The sequence below is a fragment of the Nanorana parkeri genome, unplaced genomic scaffold, assembly GCF_000935625.1.
Source record: "Nanorana parkeri isolate BGI_ZX_2015 unplaced genomic scaffold, ASM93562v1 scaffold450, whole genome shotgun sequence".
Taxonomy (NCBI): domain Eukaryota; kingdom Metazoa; phylum Chordata; class Amphibia; order Anura; family Dicroglossidae; genus Nanorana; species Nanorana parkeri.
The window spans coordinates 1,146,071-1,161,362 of NW_017306718.1; the positions used below are offsets into that span (position 1 = coordinate 1,146,071).

A 15,292-nucleotide genomic window follows, 5' to 3' on the forward strand; every position below is an offset into this window, starting at 1 on the left:
TGAGAATTGGAGATTTTTCTGCTCATGCAATTAGTACTTTCATATCCTGGCACCTGGGTAAGGGGATGCCATCTCCCTCCACTACAAGTCATATTGCAAAAACATTCTTTAGTCCCTCATTTACCCCTCTTACTTTTTTCTCTGCTATTCAACGTCCGACAATAACTTATCCCGCAGAGAGTCATTGCTCTTGTACCTAGTCAGGAATGGTTTTAAGGGTTCTGCTCCACCTTTTTAGTTCTCGAGGCTAAATCTGAAAAGAAAAATCTGTGTGTGTCCTATAGTAGACCTTAAGCTTTCTGTAGTTTCATTTGCCACTGGATGTCCTGCATGGAGTCTCTTTCTGGTGAACTCTTAAAGCCTTTCTGAAAAATGGGAAGTGAACGTTACTTCCCCCCAGGTGTTTAGAACTCACTTGCTGATTTCAAGTGATTCTCAAAATAAAGAACATTATCTGCTATTATTAGGCCCTTTTTGGACCCCTAAGGAAGGCTAACATTTAGTCAGGAGGTGAAATGCTATTGTTCCTTTATATTGTCTAATTTCTTTCTTATGTAATCCCCTAGACACAGATTATCACATAAAAGACCTGTGGTCATACACACATCTACCATTTTGACCACACATGTCTCAAATACATTGTGATTTGCATTAGGAGTAATTAACATCCTCATTTTAATTCTAGTATTACCAAAACAGCTATGAAAACCGACCTGTGTATGAGCACTTCTAGAAATCTTAAAAAACTAAAAAGTAATGATTAAGTAGGTGATTACCTGGCACTCGTTTTGCCCAGTTAATCATATGCACCAGTTCTTTATCTGCAAGGTTTGTTAGCAGGGTCATCATGGAAGCCTCGCTGAGTGGTTTGGTTGAGTCATGCTCGGAATAAACAATGGGTGGCTCTGCTTCCATTAAGGCACTGATAAGCTGTTCTGCTGTTAAAGACAAAACAGGGCTCAACTTTATACTTTTCACAGAGGGATTGACCCAGATGGAGGCCGTCCTTATCTCTGATGCATTGCCTTCACTCTTTTGCTCTTGCTCTTCTTTTTGTCGTTTGTGTTTTATCATACGTCCTCCCCTGCGATCCTTTCTGATACCTGGAAAAAAATTATATATTATAAAACTGTTTTTCAAACATAACTGCCATAATGAAGAACACACTTAACCTATGGTAATCTGACAAACCTGCCATCATACTCTAAAATGTGTCCTTTCTCTGCCAAATGACACATGTATTTAATATAAAATGCAAGTGGGTTTGTTTGCTAAAGTTGTAGAAAGATTACTAAGGCCGCATTTACACTTGCTGTGCACATAAACATGTGGCGCGTTTGTTGCATGTCACCATAGGGCAGCTCAGTCATTTCAATGGACTGCCCGACACACAACAAATGCTGCAAAAAAATGTAATGCATCAGTTTGGGCTGCAAGATGTGCTTGTTTTTTGACCGCACATTTTCACCAAGACGCGCGTCTTACTTGGAGCATAATTTAAAGATTATAGAGAATTAAACCTATCCATGTAAAGTACTAGAATTAGATACAATTTATAAACAATTTTCAATTATGTAGTAGATTGGATCCTGATAGAATCATATCATAAATATTTGTGGTTTAGCAGCAGCTACTGAGAAATAAGTGAACAGATAATTTTTTTCTTGGCATCCCCTTCAAATCTTCCCATGTGATTGATGAAGTTTTCAGAACCAAAAGGTTTTCAGATACGATATCTAATTTTATCATAAAACTCATTTGCAGGAACATACCTAAATTCCTTCCACCCATGTTATCTTCTCTACCCACTCAGTTCCACCCCCATTCAGAAGCTTAAAATGTACATCTATTTACATTGTATAATGATGCGCACTTGATAGGCTTAAAGTGAACCTGTTTCTTGGATAAAATGATCCAACTAGCAAGAGACTTCCATATTAGGCTCCTAAAGGTAGCTGTGTATACATTGTTTTAGTCTTCACCGTACCGTGGAAGTCCCCAAGCTTACGTTCTGGTTGCGCATAGTGACTTTCTTACTAGAACTTTGAAGCTGCTTCACATGACCTGCAGTGTGTGCATTTCTATTGTTCAGAGAGCCATGGGACATGTGGCATAGCGTCTACTATGCTATGGAATACATAATTATTTGGGGGCTTTCAGGGCACTCTGGACAATAAACCAAAGTCAATATCTCTAGGTGACTGCTTCAAGGTGTACTTACACTTTTGAAGTCAAATTTGAGAAAACCCTACTATTTTTTAATTATGTGTTCCCATTTACACAGCTTACCTTATATATATATATATATATGTCAAAAAAGACAAAAACGCAGTATTGCAGTGTGCAATTATACCTTTCTTATTGGACTAACAAATAAAATAAATGTATCTATTTAATAATAATATATGATGAGTAGATTGGAAGACATATGATTAGCCAAAAGTATACATGTATGCACCCAGATGTGAATAGAATTGTAAATTGGGCTTCTCTAAGATTAGTGTAAATAAAAGAAATTAGTTTGTTAGCATGCTAATATGCCATGCAGATCTCAACCTTTTAGTACATGTGAAGTGTTGCCTCTTTGAGATCAATGGGCACCTTGATATGCTAAAATGTACAAAGTGGTATTTTGGGTTAGGAAATTAACACAAGATATTATGCATATATACTCTTCCCAGGCAAGATGGAGCCAGTCAGGCCTTTGGACAACCTAGGTGTTATTAGATCAAAGGGACTTAAGCTGTGATCCAATCACTATCATGAGACAGCTCTGATTAGGTTTTGTGGACCAATCAAGGGTTTCAAATGATAGTGAATTGGCTTAGTTAGAATAAAGAGGCAGAGGCCATCAGAGGAGGGGGAGTCATTTTGGAGAGAGGCCCTCACAAGGAGAGAAAGCCATTTTGGAGGGAGGCCATCAGAGGGAGAGAGGAGGCCATCTGAGAGGGAGCCATTTTGGAAAGTAGCCATTTTGGGAATCACAGTCCAGAACCTGTGTAAATGAGTAATAGCCATACATTCAATTGAGAAGATATGCCAACCAGTTTATCATATTTTATATGTTGTAGAGGTGTTGGGTTGGTGCCGTCTTGGCTTTAGTAGTGTTATTTTAATATTGTTAGTTTGCTATTGCTGTGCTAGTGTTCCTGTGGTAGTACTCTTTGATATGATTTGTTGTTTTTGGTATTACTGTTCCCTTCTCTTTATCAGTACTCAAGCTATGTTTGTTTAAATTTCTGTTACAGTACATTATTTTAAACCTACAGTTTACAGTGTGTGTTTCTTAGCTGACCTACCCCTCTCGAACAGTAAGAAGTGAGTGTTGATAAATAATACAGATATTATTTATTAGTAGTCATATTATTATTATTGTTATTATGATTAGTTGAAATCACACCAATTTTTCTTACACCTTGACCTGTGCCAGTAATTAACCTGTGCTAAACACCACCCCTATAATGCAACTATCAAGTGTTGGAGCCTTTACCGCTTACTGAAGTCCTGGCATTTAATAGCTCAATGAAAGGGGCAGGGTTTAGTGCCAAAACACAATGGGACTCTCCCACTGCATTTTAGCTCCCCCTCTGTTTTTTTAGCCTAACCAACTAAAGTATTTAAATAAGCAATGTGTTGCCACTGTCATTGTTTGCTTTTGCTTACTTTATTATATCATGTCAATTTGTTTTATTATCATACTCTTCAACATAGCACAAGACATTTGAACTCATCTGGGAGGCATCCCAAGAATTATCTTTATTTGAGTATTTTATGGTATCATTCTAATCATTGCTGTGCATCACTCTTACCAAGTTCACAACAAGATGTAAATTACAAAAAAAAAGACTAAAAAGTCAATAAAAAGATTCCTTTATTTTACCTTTAACATTTAACCATTTCCCAGATAGACAATGTTCTCATTATAAGACTTTTGGATTTTATGACGTTTTAGGCTGTAGATTTGTATTCACGTTTGTGACTTATCTCATTACAAGATAAGCTACAAATGTTCTTGCCAAATAATGGATACTTATTGTAAATGTGGCGCCTTTCTTTTAGGAATATTTTAAACAAACATAAAATAAGCAATTTAACAACTTTATAGCTCTGTATCATCATATATTTGTACTTGTTATAGTTTTGAGGAAATCTACAATCACAAAAAATAAACACTAAAATCTGAAATATTATGGACATGACTTAACAAATGCTGATATTAAAAGACAATATATTAGTTTTAACAGTATAATGGATTACAATGGTTTTCTTTTGGTAAACGATAGCAACAGGAAATATTAATACGTTTGTATTTCTACTAAGTCTATCTTGATCTGGCACACTTGATGGAAGACACAGCTTTAATTTCAAGAGACACAAAAGATGTCTCTTGAGTTAAAATGACTGAAATGATTGAAGAGATTTATTTATATCCTACTTAATAAAGCAATTAGTTACATGTGCAAAGTAATACACTGTTTTAGTTTTCAAAACTTTCAAGTTAGGTTAGAACAGCAGAATTTTCCATCTGCATACTGCTTCCAGATCAGTGCCACAGAAAGTACTGCAACCAGTACTGTACTGTAATCCCCCACACTTAAATCCATGTATAATGTGCCCTGAGCCCTCCTGCCAACATGCTCGAAACTAGTGATGGGCAAATCTGGTTAAGGAGGGCCCCCACCCTTTCTGCACCTCCTCTCATCCCTGTATCCCTAATCTTTCAAAAATTGTCAAAATATAAACTTCAGGTATGGTTAAGGTAGAAATAGGGGCTGGTTAGGGTTAGGGAGGGACAAGGCAGACTTTACCTTGAAACACAAATTCAAGTGTATTATCTGAGAGACAATTGCCAGAAATATTTTTGAGTAGCAGGATGGAACCAGAGCTCCAGAACAGGCTGCAGAGGAGGCACAAAACCTCCTGCTGAGCTGAAACTTCTCACAGGCAGACAGACAAGCCAGAAGATTCAGTGCATATTGTGCAAGTGTATAGTGAGGACAATATTAGGTTAGGAGCCAGTCAATTTAGTTTAAGTGTACAGGATACCCCAAAATAGGAGAAATATTCTGAACTAACAGGTAATAGTAATTGCCCTGTGAAAGCAGTCAGAAAGATCTGTGACCCCGTAAGAACAGTCACAGTCTTTCTTGAGTAGCAGTGGATCTCTTTCTAATAAATACGGCTCCTGACCCTCTGATAGCAATCAAAGACACCTTGATCTGTGGGCAATGAATCCTTTTTACAGTGTCCAGCAGTAGCTTTTGCCCTGCTCATCTGCAACACTCTTCACAAAGAATATTCTTTGCAAGCCCAACTACTTCTGGATATCCTCTCTAGCAGGCAGCTGAAGACCACCTGGGTCTTTAGCACATGTCCCAGACTGAGGCACAGCCCAAGTACAGATCATTTTAGACACACGCCCTCCCCAGACAATCTGGAAAGGTGCCCCAAATATTTATAATTTTCCATAATCATATCTCTAAATAAGGACCTTTGGGATTGGTTGGGTCAGATACATTATTATAACTCAGTGATTGTCCTTCCCACTTAAATTACTGGAACCTCCTTCACAAAAAAAGGCAGATGCAAAAAACCTTAGGGAAGACCATCAGAGCTCAGAAATACTTAAATGCTAAATAGGATAGATACAGTCAACGACACTAACAGGGCTATTCACAAAAGGGTGTAGAGTTTGGAGAAGGCAGGAGAAGTGAACAACCTAGGACAACAAAGCTGAACTTGAAAGTGAGCAAAATTGAAGAATATTTTCATATCAGCTATTTTGGCTTAGATTTTTTACTTTGTCGGTGGTGGAGATAGACCACTTTCGTTAGAATCTCTTAGAGAACAATGGGGGACTTACCCATTTGACACGTGGAGACATAGGCAACTATCACATTTTATTTCATCACTACCAAAGCCTTTTCGCACTACCTCGCAGCTTACACTTTTGGAAAAAATATTTTTTGCATCAGAATCACCACGTCATGGAATATCTCAAATTTATAAGATTTTATTAAAATATCAACTTAGTCCTTACCCATTATATCTAAATCAATGGGAACAGGACTTGGAGTGTTCCAACACTACTTTCCGTTTTATGGCACGGTGGTATTATACACCAGAACGCATACATAAAATGTCCCATCTAAGACGGAATTATGCTGGAGAAATTGTGGCCATAAGGGTACGTACATACATATGTGGTGGTCTTGTCCCGAAATACAATCTTACTGGACCCAGGTAATAGCTCAAATAGAGAAGATTACCAAGGCCACATTATCTCTAGACCCAATGGTCTAACTTTTTCACCTTACGGACCTGCCGATGAGGGCCTATAAAAGATCATTGGTAGTACCACTACTGAATGCCGCGAAGACCTTAATCCCACTTCATTGGAACCAAACTAATACTCCAACTATAAGCGAATGGCACAGTAGAGTAGAATATTACAGACTGATGGAAGAACTGACGTCTATCCGGAGAAATAATTATAAAAAATACGAATCCACTTGGCAACCATGGATGGCCTTTATAAGATCACCCGGAAACCTACAAGACATGGGAGAGAACAGTCTACACGAAGAAAATATACCACCAGGATAAGAAATGACGAAGGGGTAGACTTCTGTAGTGAAAGGGGCATAGTAAATAGTAAAAATTAATACCCAACCTCTCTCCACACTCCCCTTCCTTCCTTTCCTCACCTTCTCCCCTTTTTCCCTTTCCTTTTCCTCTTTTCTTTTATTCCTTTTCTTAGTGTATATTTTTCATTGATACTATGGTTACAGCTGCTGTATGAGGTAGGCGACGGACAGTACCACTCAGCAGGTCGGCAGTATGACCGGGCGGGAGTGAGGACTGCCCACCGACACTTAATGTAGGATAGGTTCTGATGAAGTGGGCGTGCCCCTGAAACGCGTAGACCATCCGAACTCACAGGGGCAGAGGACTTTTGATTTGTTTCACCCCGTGAGACTCCCGCTGTCAGAGTTTCATACTTCATCTCTTGCATGACTTTTATCGATCGACCTTTTGTGAGTATATTTTCAGCTGTGTGCCGTTCAAATAAATAACTTTTTTACACTATGGAGGCGCTCTGTTTTATCTTTTGTTTCCCAGATCGAGGGTCTTGTTGACCGGTGGGAGCAGCCTCCTTTCTGTATCTACCAACATCATATTGGGCTTTTTTCTTGCAACCGGCGGTGCCGGTATTTGTTGTCTTTTAGGATATGAACTGTTCCGATGTACCTCGATGTAGAACAATTATATGTTAAAGTAATTTTTTTTTCTTTTTGTTTGTTTTGAAATAATAAAAATTGAATATGGAAAAGATTTTTTACTTTGTCTGCCTTCTCCAAACCCTTCACCCTTTAGTGAATAGACCTGTAAATTTACAGAGGAATGTAACAGTAAAATTCAGATTCCCTACACCCAATAATTGGCCATTTTAAGTCTGTTGACCACAGTTTAAAGGTAAGGCAGGGCTGACATATGGAGCAGCGCGGGTAAGTATTAGTGTGTAGTGTGGTTCAAGAGAACCATTTAGGTCAATTACAGATTCTCTTTAAGCCTCAGAGCTATTTTGACATTTAAAACTGATTCCAATGCTGTTTAACTTTCTACCTTTATCCCCAGTCACATTTATACTTGGAAGGTAGGTTTGAGTTGGATGGGTAGCTGTCAGCAACATCTAATACCAGTGAATTATCTACAGGAACTTCTGCGCTCGATTAATCTAAGAAAACTGGCCGTTTCTCCTTACAGCTGCTCACTTAAATTGGCCGCATGAGCCTGCATTAATATCATTCAAATATGTGAAGCGTCGCTATCACCCAACAAGTAAACAAATAATATGTGCAAAAAACAAATATTATAGTGAACAATACTATTGTGAGAGAAAAAAAATTCAAATATTTTGCAAATTAAATCTTCTAGTCAACTGTTTGTGTAAATCCCAAGGTGATAATCTAAAAAAAACTCCAAATGACTAATAAAATAGCACACGTCCTGTGTCAGTGTGTAAAACACATAACTGAAACAACGTGTTCATCAATTCATTAAACGCAGGCAGCTCTCTTAAAAAAAAGTGTTGTTTTAGTCTTTCTTTGTGCGTCACTCTGCCCACTCTTGTAATTTCTTGTGTATTTTTTGCTGAAGTGCTCATAAAAAACACCAGTGCTCTGATAAATAAGCCTCTCCCCTCCGTGTTCAGACCCTTGGGTCTCAAAGCGCTTCTTATAAAGTAAAACTCCTTCCTCACACTATTTGGAGCTGTGATCTTCCTTCCTTCCTTCAGATGAGACCAATCCTGATCTTAACGTTTTTCTCCTCTACCGACAGTGTTTACTTGTTGGGTGATAGCGCCGCTTCACATATTTGAAAAACATCTATTACCATGGTTTTTCATCTGGCTTTTGGTATATGAGACAGGAAGGGGCTGCAGAGGGTGTGTTTCTTGCATTACAAGCAGGGCTGCACCAGACTTCTCACAAAAGAGGGTTTGTTGAACTGATGGACTATAGTAGTAACTAGATGGGAATCTTAAGGACTGAGCAGGTAGCATGTGCTCACTGTGTGCATGTCAAGATTATAATTCATCTACTGTACAGCCAATTTTCGTTTTAAATAGAGAGGGAAAAGGTTAGATATAACCTCTGTAATTTTTTTGTTTACTGTTTTCATGTCCCTACTGGGGAGACACACTTTGTCAGGTCTTACTGCTGCGTGTGTTTCTTTTGGGGAGATTGTGATAGGGTTTCCCCTGGACAACAAGAGATAACAATGCTCCTTCCCAAAGGGGGACAAATTATAATACAATTTGTACCAAAACTGTAAACCTAACGCACAGTTGTCAAATTTTACCCAGGGTGTCGTTTGTTATTGCACCCCTTTATGAGGGCCAAGGCTTTGGCACTTTAAGAAGGCACCAGAAGTAGATAGGGTGTGGAACAGACAGGAAGGCAGATTCCTTTCTATTAAGGCTTTTCGAGCCAAGCAAGGGAAGAGTAGATAGGTTGTTCTATGTACACCACTCTATGCCAGATTGTTCAGTCTAGTTGTGTGTGAAAAAGTTCTCTCTCAGGTCTGCTCCTCTGCTTAGAGGGTGGGTGCATTAGCCAGCCAGCTTTTGGCTATTGCAAGTTGAAATAACCAATAGCAGGCCGGCTATTGCTCCCCATTGTTTACATTCTGCTGTGGACCGTGGAATCTAGCCGCCGGCTGGCATCAAGACGTAAACAAAGAATTTTGTTAGCAACTAAATACATTTAAATGCATTAAATACATTTACTTGCTATCAAAGCTTTTTAGGGTCCACATGTCTACCAAGCAATCACGGAAAAATTTTTAATTCCCTGCACTGCAGTTCTTCCTGACGAACATTCCACAGCATTGATCCTTAATAGTGTACTGACTATGCTGGCAGCTCTCTAGCCTTTCCTTAAGTATACTTTATGTAAAGACCAGTGGCAGTATTGTCAAAGTTGGCACTGCCAGGTGCCACAGAAGGAGGATGCCAGGGAGGGCCATTAAAATGTTGGGGTCCCCAATGGGAAACCATGATCTGTAGTTATGCTCCTGGTCTTGTCTGCTAGCATACTTTACTTTTTAGGTCTAGTTTCCCTTCATACATATACTACCATCGCCACTATAAAAATTGTGAGGAAAATAGGAAGCCTTACAGAAACGGAACAGATAAAAATAAAAGAAGATTGCTCAATTTGTTGAAATGAGTTGATCATCAAAAGTCTCAAATTGAGCCATTTTGAAATATGACATTCTCCTCCTTCTCCTCATCTAGGCATATGTTAGAACCTCTGGACAGTACAAAATGATTCCTTCATCTAGTTCTCAATCACATAATATAGTGAATATCATACATAAAACTGTTCACTGTCAGAAGCACTTGTCATGTGAAATAAAAGTAGCAAAGGTTTATATAAAAAAGTTGTGCAGGTCAATAACAGCGTGATCCTGACTTGTGTTAAGTTTACTCAGCTATCTGCTTTGATAATACTTCACTATACGTGCCAGGGGAAAATTACATGACAACTTCTATAGTGAAACCTCCATATGCCTTACAGAAATACAATCATGCTCCAGTTACTGCAGCAGCAAGGACCATTTTAGATTACTTTAAGCTGATTTGGCATCATTCATTTGAACATGCTGTATTTCTAATATGTTCTATTCAGTTGTGTCTATGCCTTACTAAACTCATTAAAATGATCTTCCATGTAAAACTGTTTTGTACAAAATATAACATTAATGTGTTTTATGCCGCCACAACAGTCTGTTTGTCATCTTGTTTATTGTGCTTGTTATGTTCCTCTATTACCCCTTCTTGTTTGGTGGTAGTTATTACAGACAGCTAGACATTCTCTGCCCTTCACTTTACTGCTCAGTTAATATCACTTTTCAAGCAGGGATAGTGCTTAGGATAGTGCTTCAGTTTGCTCAGGTAAGATTTGACAATGAGACAGATAAGCTACTTGGTTGCTTGGTTGCAGTGCAAATCTGCTCCAGATTTTGTCTGCTCCAGCTTTGATAAATCCCCCCTCCCCCCATTGTCTTCTTGCACTTTTACACGTTTTACACTTTAAATATGATCCTTTATATTGCAGTTATATGAAGTAAAACTACATTGAATTGAACTTCTGTGCCTTATTGAAGAGTTGAACTGTCTGTGGATTCTGCCAGGTCAGCAAGTGGTCACACTCTCCACACAGACTGGTTCTAAGGAGATATTTTGTTGCAAATATCAGTATTTAAAACAGATTTTTTTTTATTGATTTGAGGCTGCCAACTTCAGAATCACACACCTGGGTTTGAATTTAGACACCACTAGATCAGAGTTTCAATTTAGACAACGCCATGTGCATTTGAAAATGTTGCACTGTATATGACTTTTCAACACTTTAGTAAATGATACGTAATGTGTCGTTTGAGTCTCTAGAGTTAATGGTAACACCACACAGAGGAATTAAAATATAAAAGGGTGATGAGCACAGGCCTCTCTAGGGTCTGAATAACGATAAATAAAAACAGTAACAGTAACCCACCTGTTGGGTTTGTATTAAAAATTGTACATTTAAGAAAAAAAAAAGAACACTTGGATTTGCTGCTGTTCACCAATTAGACAATGTGGAAAAATGTGATAATGCTTTTCTGATATATGGAACCATATACTACTAAGGAGTACATTCAAATGATATGTCTGAATAAATTTGCACAAATAATGTAATAAGATTTTTATAGATAAAAGCGTGTAATGAAACGTTCTGCTTTATTGCTTGCCAGCATTAAGTGATAAATGTTTTGCTACAGTGTTATTTCCTCGGTTAAGGATTTATTAATAACAATAGTTTATAGCTTGTTTTTTAATAGTGTAATCTGTATAAATACCACATTATTCATAATTTTCCAACCATTTAATAAAATTGCAGCCAGAAATAACAACGTAAGTTAATATAAATACAGCTATTTACTGTAATAAAATCCAGAAAAGCGGGGGGAAAAAAGACACTAAGACTATATCAGTTTAGGAAGGATAAATGGCAATATTCAGTATAGCTACCACCAGACTAGAGGTAAATTAGTATGAACTTTGAAATGACTTTACATTGCAGATTTGCCAACTGAGGTGCTCTTTTATTAAGAAAAAAACTGACTGGCTGCTATGGGTCACATGGAGTCAATTTATTTTAAAAGTAACCATCCCCACAAGAGGTCCTGTGTAAAGCTTAGGACTAGATACCAAAGAGTTCCACATGGACACAAGAATTATCTGAAGACTAACACAGGTACTTTCAGAAGCAAAAACATTATGGGGGGAATTTATCAAAACTGGAGCAGGCAGAATCTGGAGCAGTTGCCCAAGGCAAACAATCATCATCTCTCTTCAGTTTGCTTAGGTAAGATTTGAAAATGAGACAGAGAAGCTGACGGAGAAGGTTGCAGTGCAAATATGCTCCAGATTTTGTCTGCTCCAGTTTTGATAAATTCCCCTCTATGTTCTTGCAGATACCATAAGTCCACAGTGAGTTACCTTTACATTTACAAACATCAGTTACACCTGTTACTGTTGAGGGAAGGGAGATTTTTATATTGAGCTAAATGATAAGACCACATTCTGACAGCACTGTTTAATAACAGCAGGGAAAGACTGACAGACAAGGAAGTTTTGAGTGGTTCCTGCAGTGATGGTCATAAAATGAATAATTAGGCTTTTTAGCTAAATTACATATAAAATTGGATATACATATGATTAAATATATCACAGGAGTGTAAAGAGCTCATGTATTGAGTAGTGTGTTTCTGAGATGATCACAGCATGTGTCACAGAGTCCTGAGGTTGATCCTATTTTGTTTAATATAATAGCCGTCACCATAGTAATCAATGCCTGATAAATGGCCTCTCTCGTGAAAAGAATGTGAAGTAGTTACTACGTTTACTCAGGCTGCAACATTAATAAAGGTTTCCCAATGTAATTAACATCTAACATTGGGAAAGCCCTTCAGAAATAAGTATCCCTCTCTATTAAGACACATGCCATGCAGGAAGTGCTTTTTGTAGAAGTGATGGACCACTTTCATTTTTATTCTACATCAGAAACCCAGTGAAATCAGTGGTTGAAACCCTTAAAGCATAATTTCTCAATGATAAAGTGTCTTAAAATCCTAACTCAAGCCAAAACATTTTTAGTTTTGTGTAGAGTGGGGAACAGATACATCATTTGTTTAAATGCTGTCTTGTCTCCATAGAGGATTTTTTAATGACTTTTTATAATAGATTTGAATTGAATCTCTGCTATGTTCCTGTAGAAGAGATTTCTCTTCTCTTCCTGTTGTGACACTCATCACCTTGACAGGAAATGATTGGAAATATTCCATATGTTGACTCTAACAGCAGTAAAGTCCTGACAGAGGTTCCAAACCTTCATCATTCTATTAGAAAATGTGTGGGGAGTTTTTATACCTGTGTCTCGGGTTGAGAGTATCTCCCCTCGCATCCCATTCTGTCTGACACCCAACAAATACACAGGAAGTTGGAGTCATCTTCTAAATGGGGATGCAGGGAGAAGCACTAAAACCTCCACACTCTATCCAAAACAAAAATTAAAAATAAAATGGCAGGACTTGGTATTGAAGTTCAAAATTTACCTAAAAAGCAGAAGTACAGAACTGCAAAATATGCTTTAGATATGTCTTGACTAGAGATGAGCTTCAGGTCAACCATAAGTTTGACCTGAACATTCAAGAAAATGTCAAACTAATACGGTCATTCACGCCCATAGCAACAAATGTCTAACATACAATGCTTCTAAGATAGTTATTCACAAAGCTGTCGAAGGCAGCCGAGTAAATAACCGCGCCGAAGTGAACAGAGCCGAACGACGTTCGGCTATTCACTTCAGCCTTGTACGGCTAATTTCAGCCGTACATCGGCTAAAATCAGCTGTACATCAGCTGCCTTCAGCTGAGCTGAAGTGCAGAAGGAATTTGACTCAGCCGATCCAACATCTGGATCGGCTTAGCCGAAGTTGCGGCAGCTCACTTTCTGCCGTTCGCCCCATTCTCAGAGGGGCCGAACGGCAGTGAGTGAATAGCCATATGCCGCCGAGCGGTAGCGAGCAAAATAGAGGTAGCGAGCAGAATAGAAAAAAATGTAAACAAATGAAAAAAAGTTTCAAAATGTTTTAAATAAATGTAAAAGAAAGAAAAAAGTTAAGAAAATAATTATACAAATTTTAAAGAGAAATAAAAAAAAAACAGCGTGTGGTCCCCCTCCCAAAACATACCAGACCTTTTAGGTTTGTAAGAAAGTTAGGAAAGACTCCATTTAAAAAAAAGCATGGGGTTTCCCCCAAAAGTCATACCAAGACCTTTAGGTCTGGTAGGAAATTTAGGAGTGACCCCAAGTTAAAAATAAAAGTGTGTGTGGTTCCCCCATAAACTCATACCAGGCTCTTAAGGTCTGGTAGGAATTTTGAGGAGGAACCCCACCCCCAAAAATGGGGAAAAACAGACCAACCAGACCCTTGATCCGAGCACAGTGATGCAAGTGACTCAGCATTTGAAACGGCATGAACATTTTTTTACTTTCTATAACTTTACAGAGGAGAATTAGTAGTTCATAAGAAATGGATCATATTTGCTGTGGAGAGCCAGGAAATGTATGCTCAATTTTAACGGAGTGGTTGCAGCACACAGACATTTTCCAAATGTATTTTGTAAATATGTAATTAACATTTGGAAAAAGAATGTACTGTATATAACATCTATAAATGCAACATACAGTCTATAAGAGATTATGGAGTGATCTAGGCTGCCTTTGGAGGTTTGGCCAACATAGGAAGGTTTGGAGAAGAGTGGGCAGCCTTTGGCCATAGAATTAATCACTTTGTTTTTGCTGTTGCCTGCCCTTCACCATAGCTGCAGAATTTCCCACATTGTCTTTAAGAGGATGGACGGGTGGACAGACTTTTATTTTTGATTCCTCAGGGGCATGCCTAGGGCAGGATTAGCAGAAGAAAAAAAAGGAGGAAAAGGGCTTCTTACCTCCTATAAGTGTCTGCTATGCACCCATGAGGAAGAGGAGGAAAAGAGTGCATTGACTGTCCTGAAAATGAACTGGCTGCTATACACCCCTAAGTAGGATGGGGGAGAAAAGTAGTGCATTAGCAGTACTCTCAAAGAGAGCGGCTGCTTTGCTCCCTTGAGGATTAAAGTGGATGTGCCTTTTGCTGCCGGCTTGCCACATTGAGGTGCTGTTCCCATCAAGCTCTGTGTTGCAGAGTCATGTGTTTTATCATGTGTTTCTTACCCACATTACTTTTACTGCTGCTGATATGCTGCACACAGAGGTTGCAGACCAGAATGATGCTGTCATCAGCAGATACGTTAAAAAGAGGCCCACAATATAGATCTTTTTAAATGTGTTGCCTAGTCAAGTGCTCTTGTACTGTTATGACTAGTGGTGAGCCAAATATTCTGTTTGGGGTGGATTCAGATGCTCAATCTCAACAAATGGTAGACAAATTTTAAAGGTCATGAATGGCCCAAAACATTTTTTTAAAATTATTTTTGGCTGACCCTAAAATCGCCTGTGAAATGGTACATCTGTGCAATGTATACAATGTACTACAGCAAAATTGACATTTACAAAAAAAAAATGTAGTATATATTGCTGGTAAATTACAGCTCCCAGCCCTTTTCCTCTGTTTATAAAGAAAGTTGCTGCAGATTCCCTCCATCTATACCAGACCCTTATTCTAGATGTTTGGTACAG

The 15,292-nt window shown here is 38.3% G+C and overlaps 1 protein-coding gene across 1 annotated transcript in view; it reads right to left on the reverse strand.

The window, feature by feature from the left end:
* ESR1 (estrogen receptor 1) overlaps positions 1–15,292 on the reverse strand; it is a 78,689-nt gene that overhangs the window by 37,823 nt on the left and 25,574 nt on the right. Inside the window, exon 3 of the mRNA XM_018560332.1 lies at positions 777–1,103. Within this exon, the coding sequence (XP_018415834.1) occupies positions 777–1,103 (327 nt within the window). The remainder of the gene's footprint in view (positions 1–776; positions 1,104–15,292) is intronic.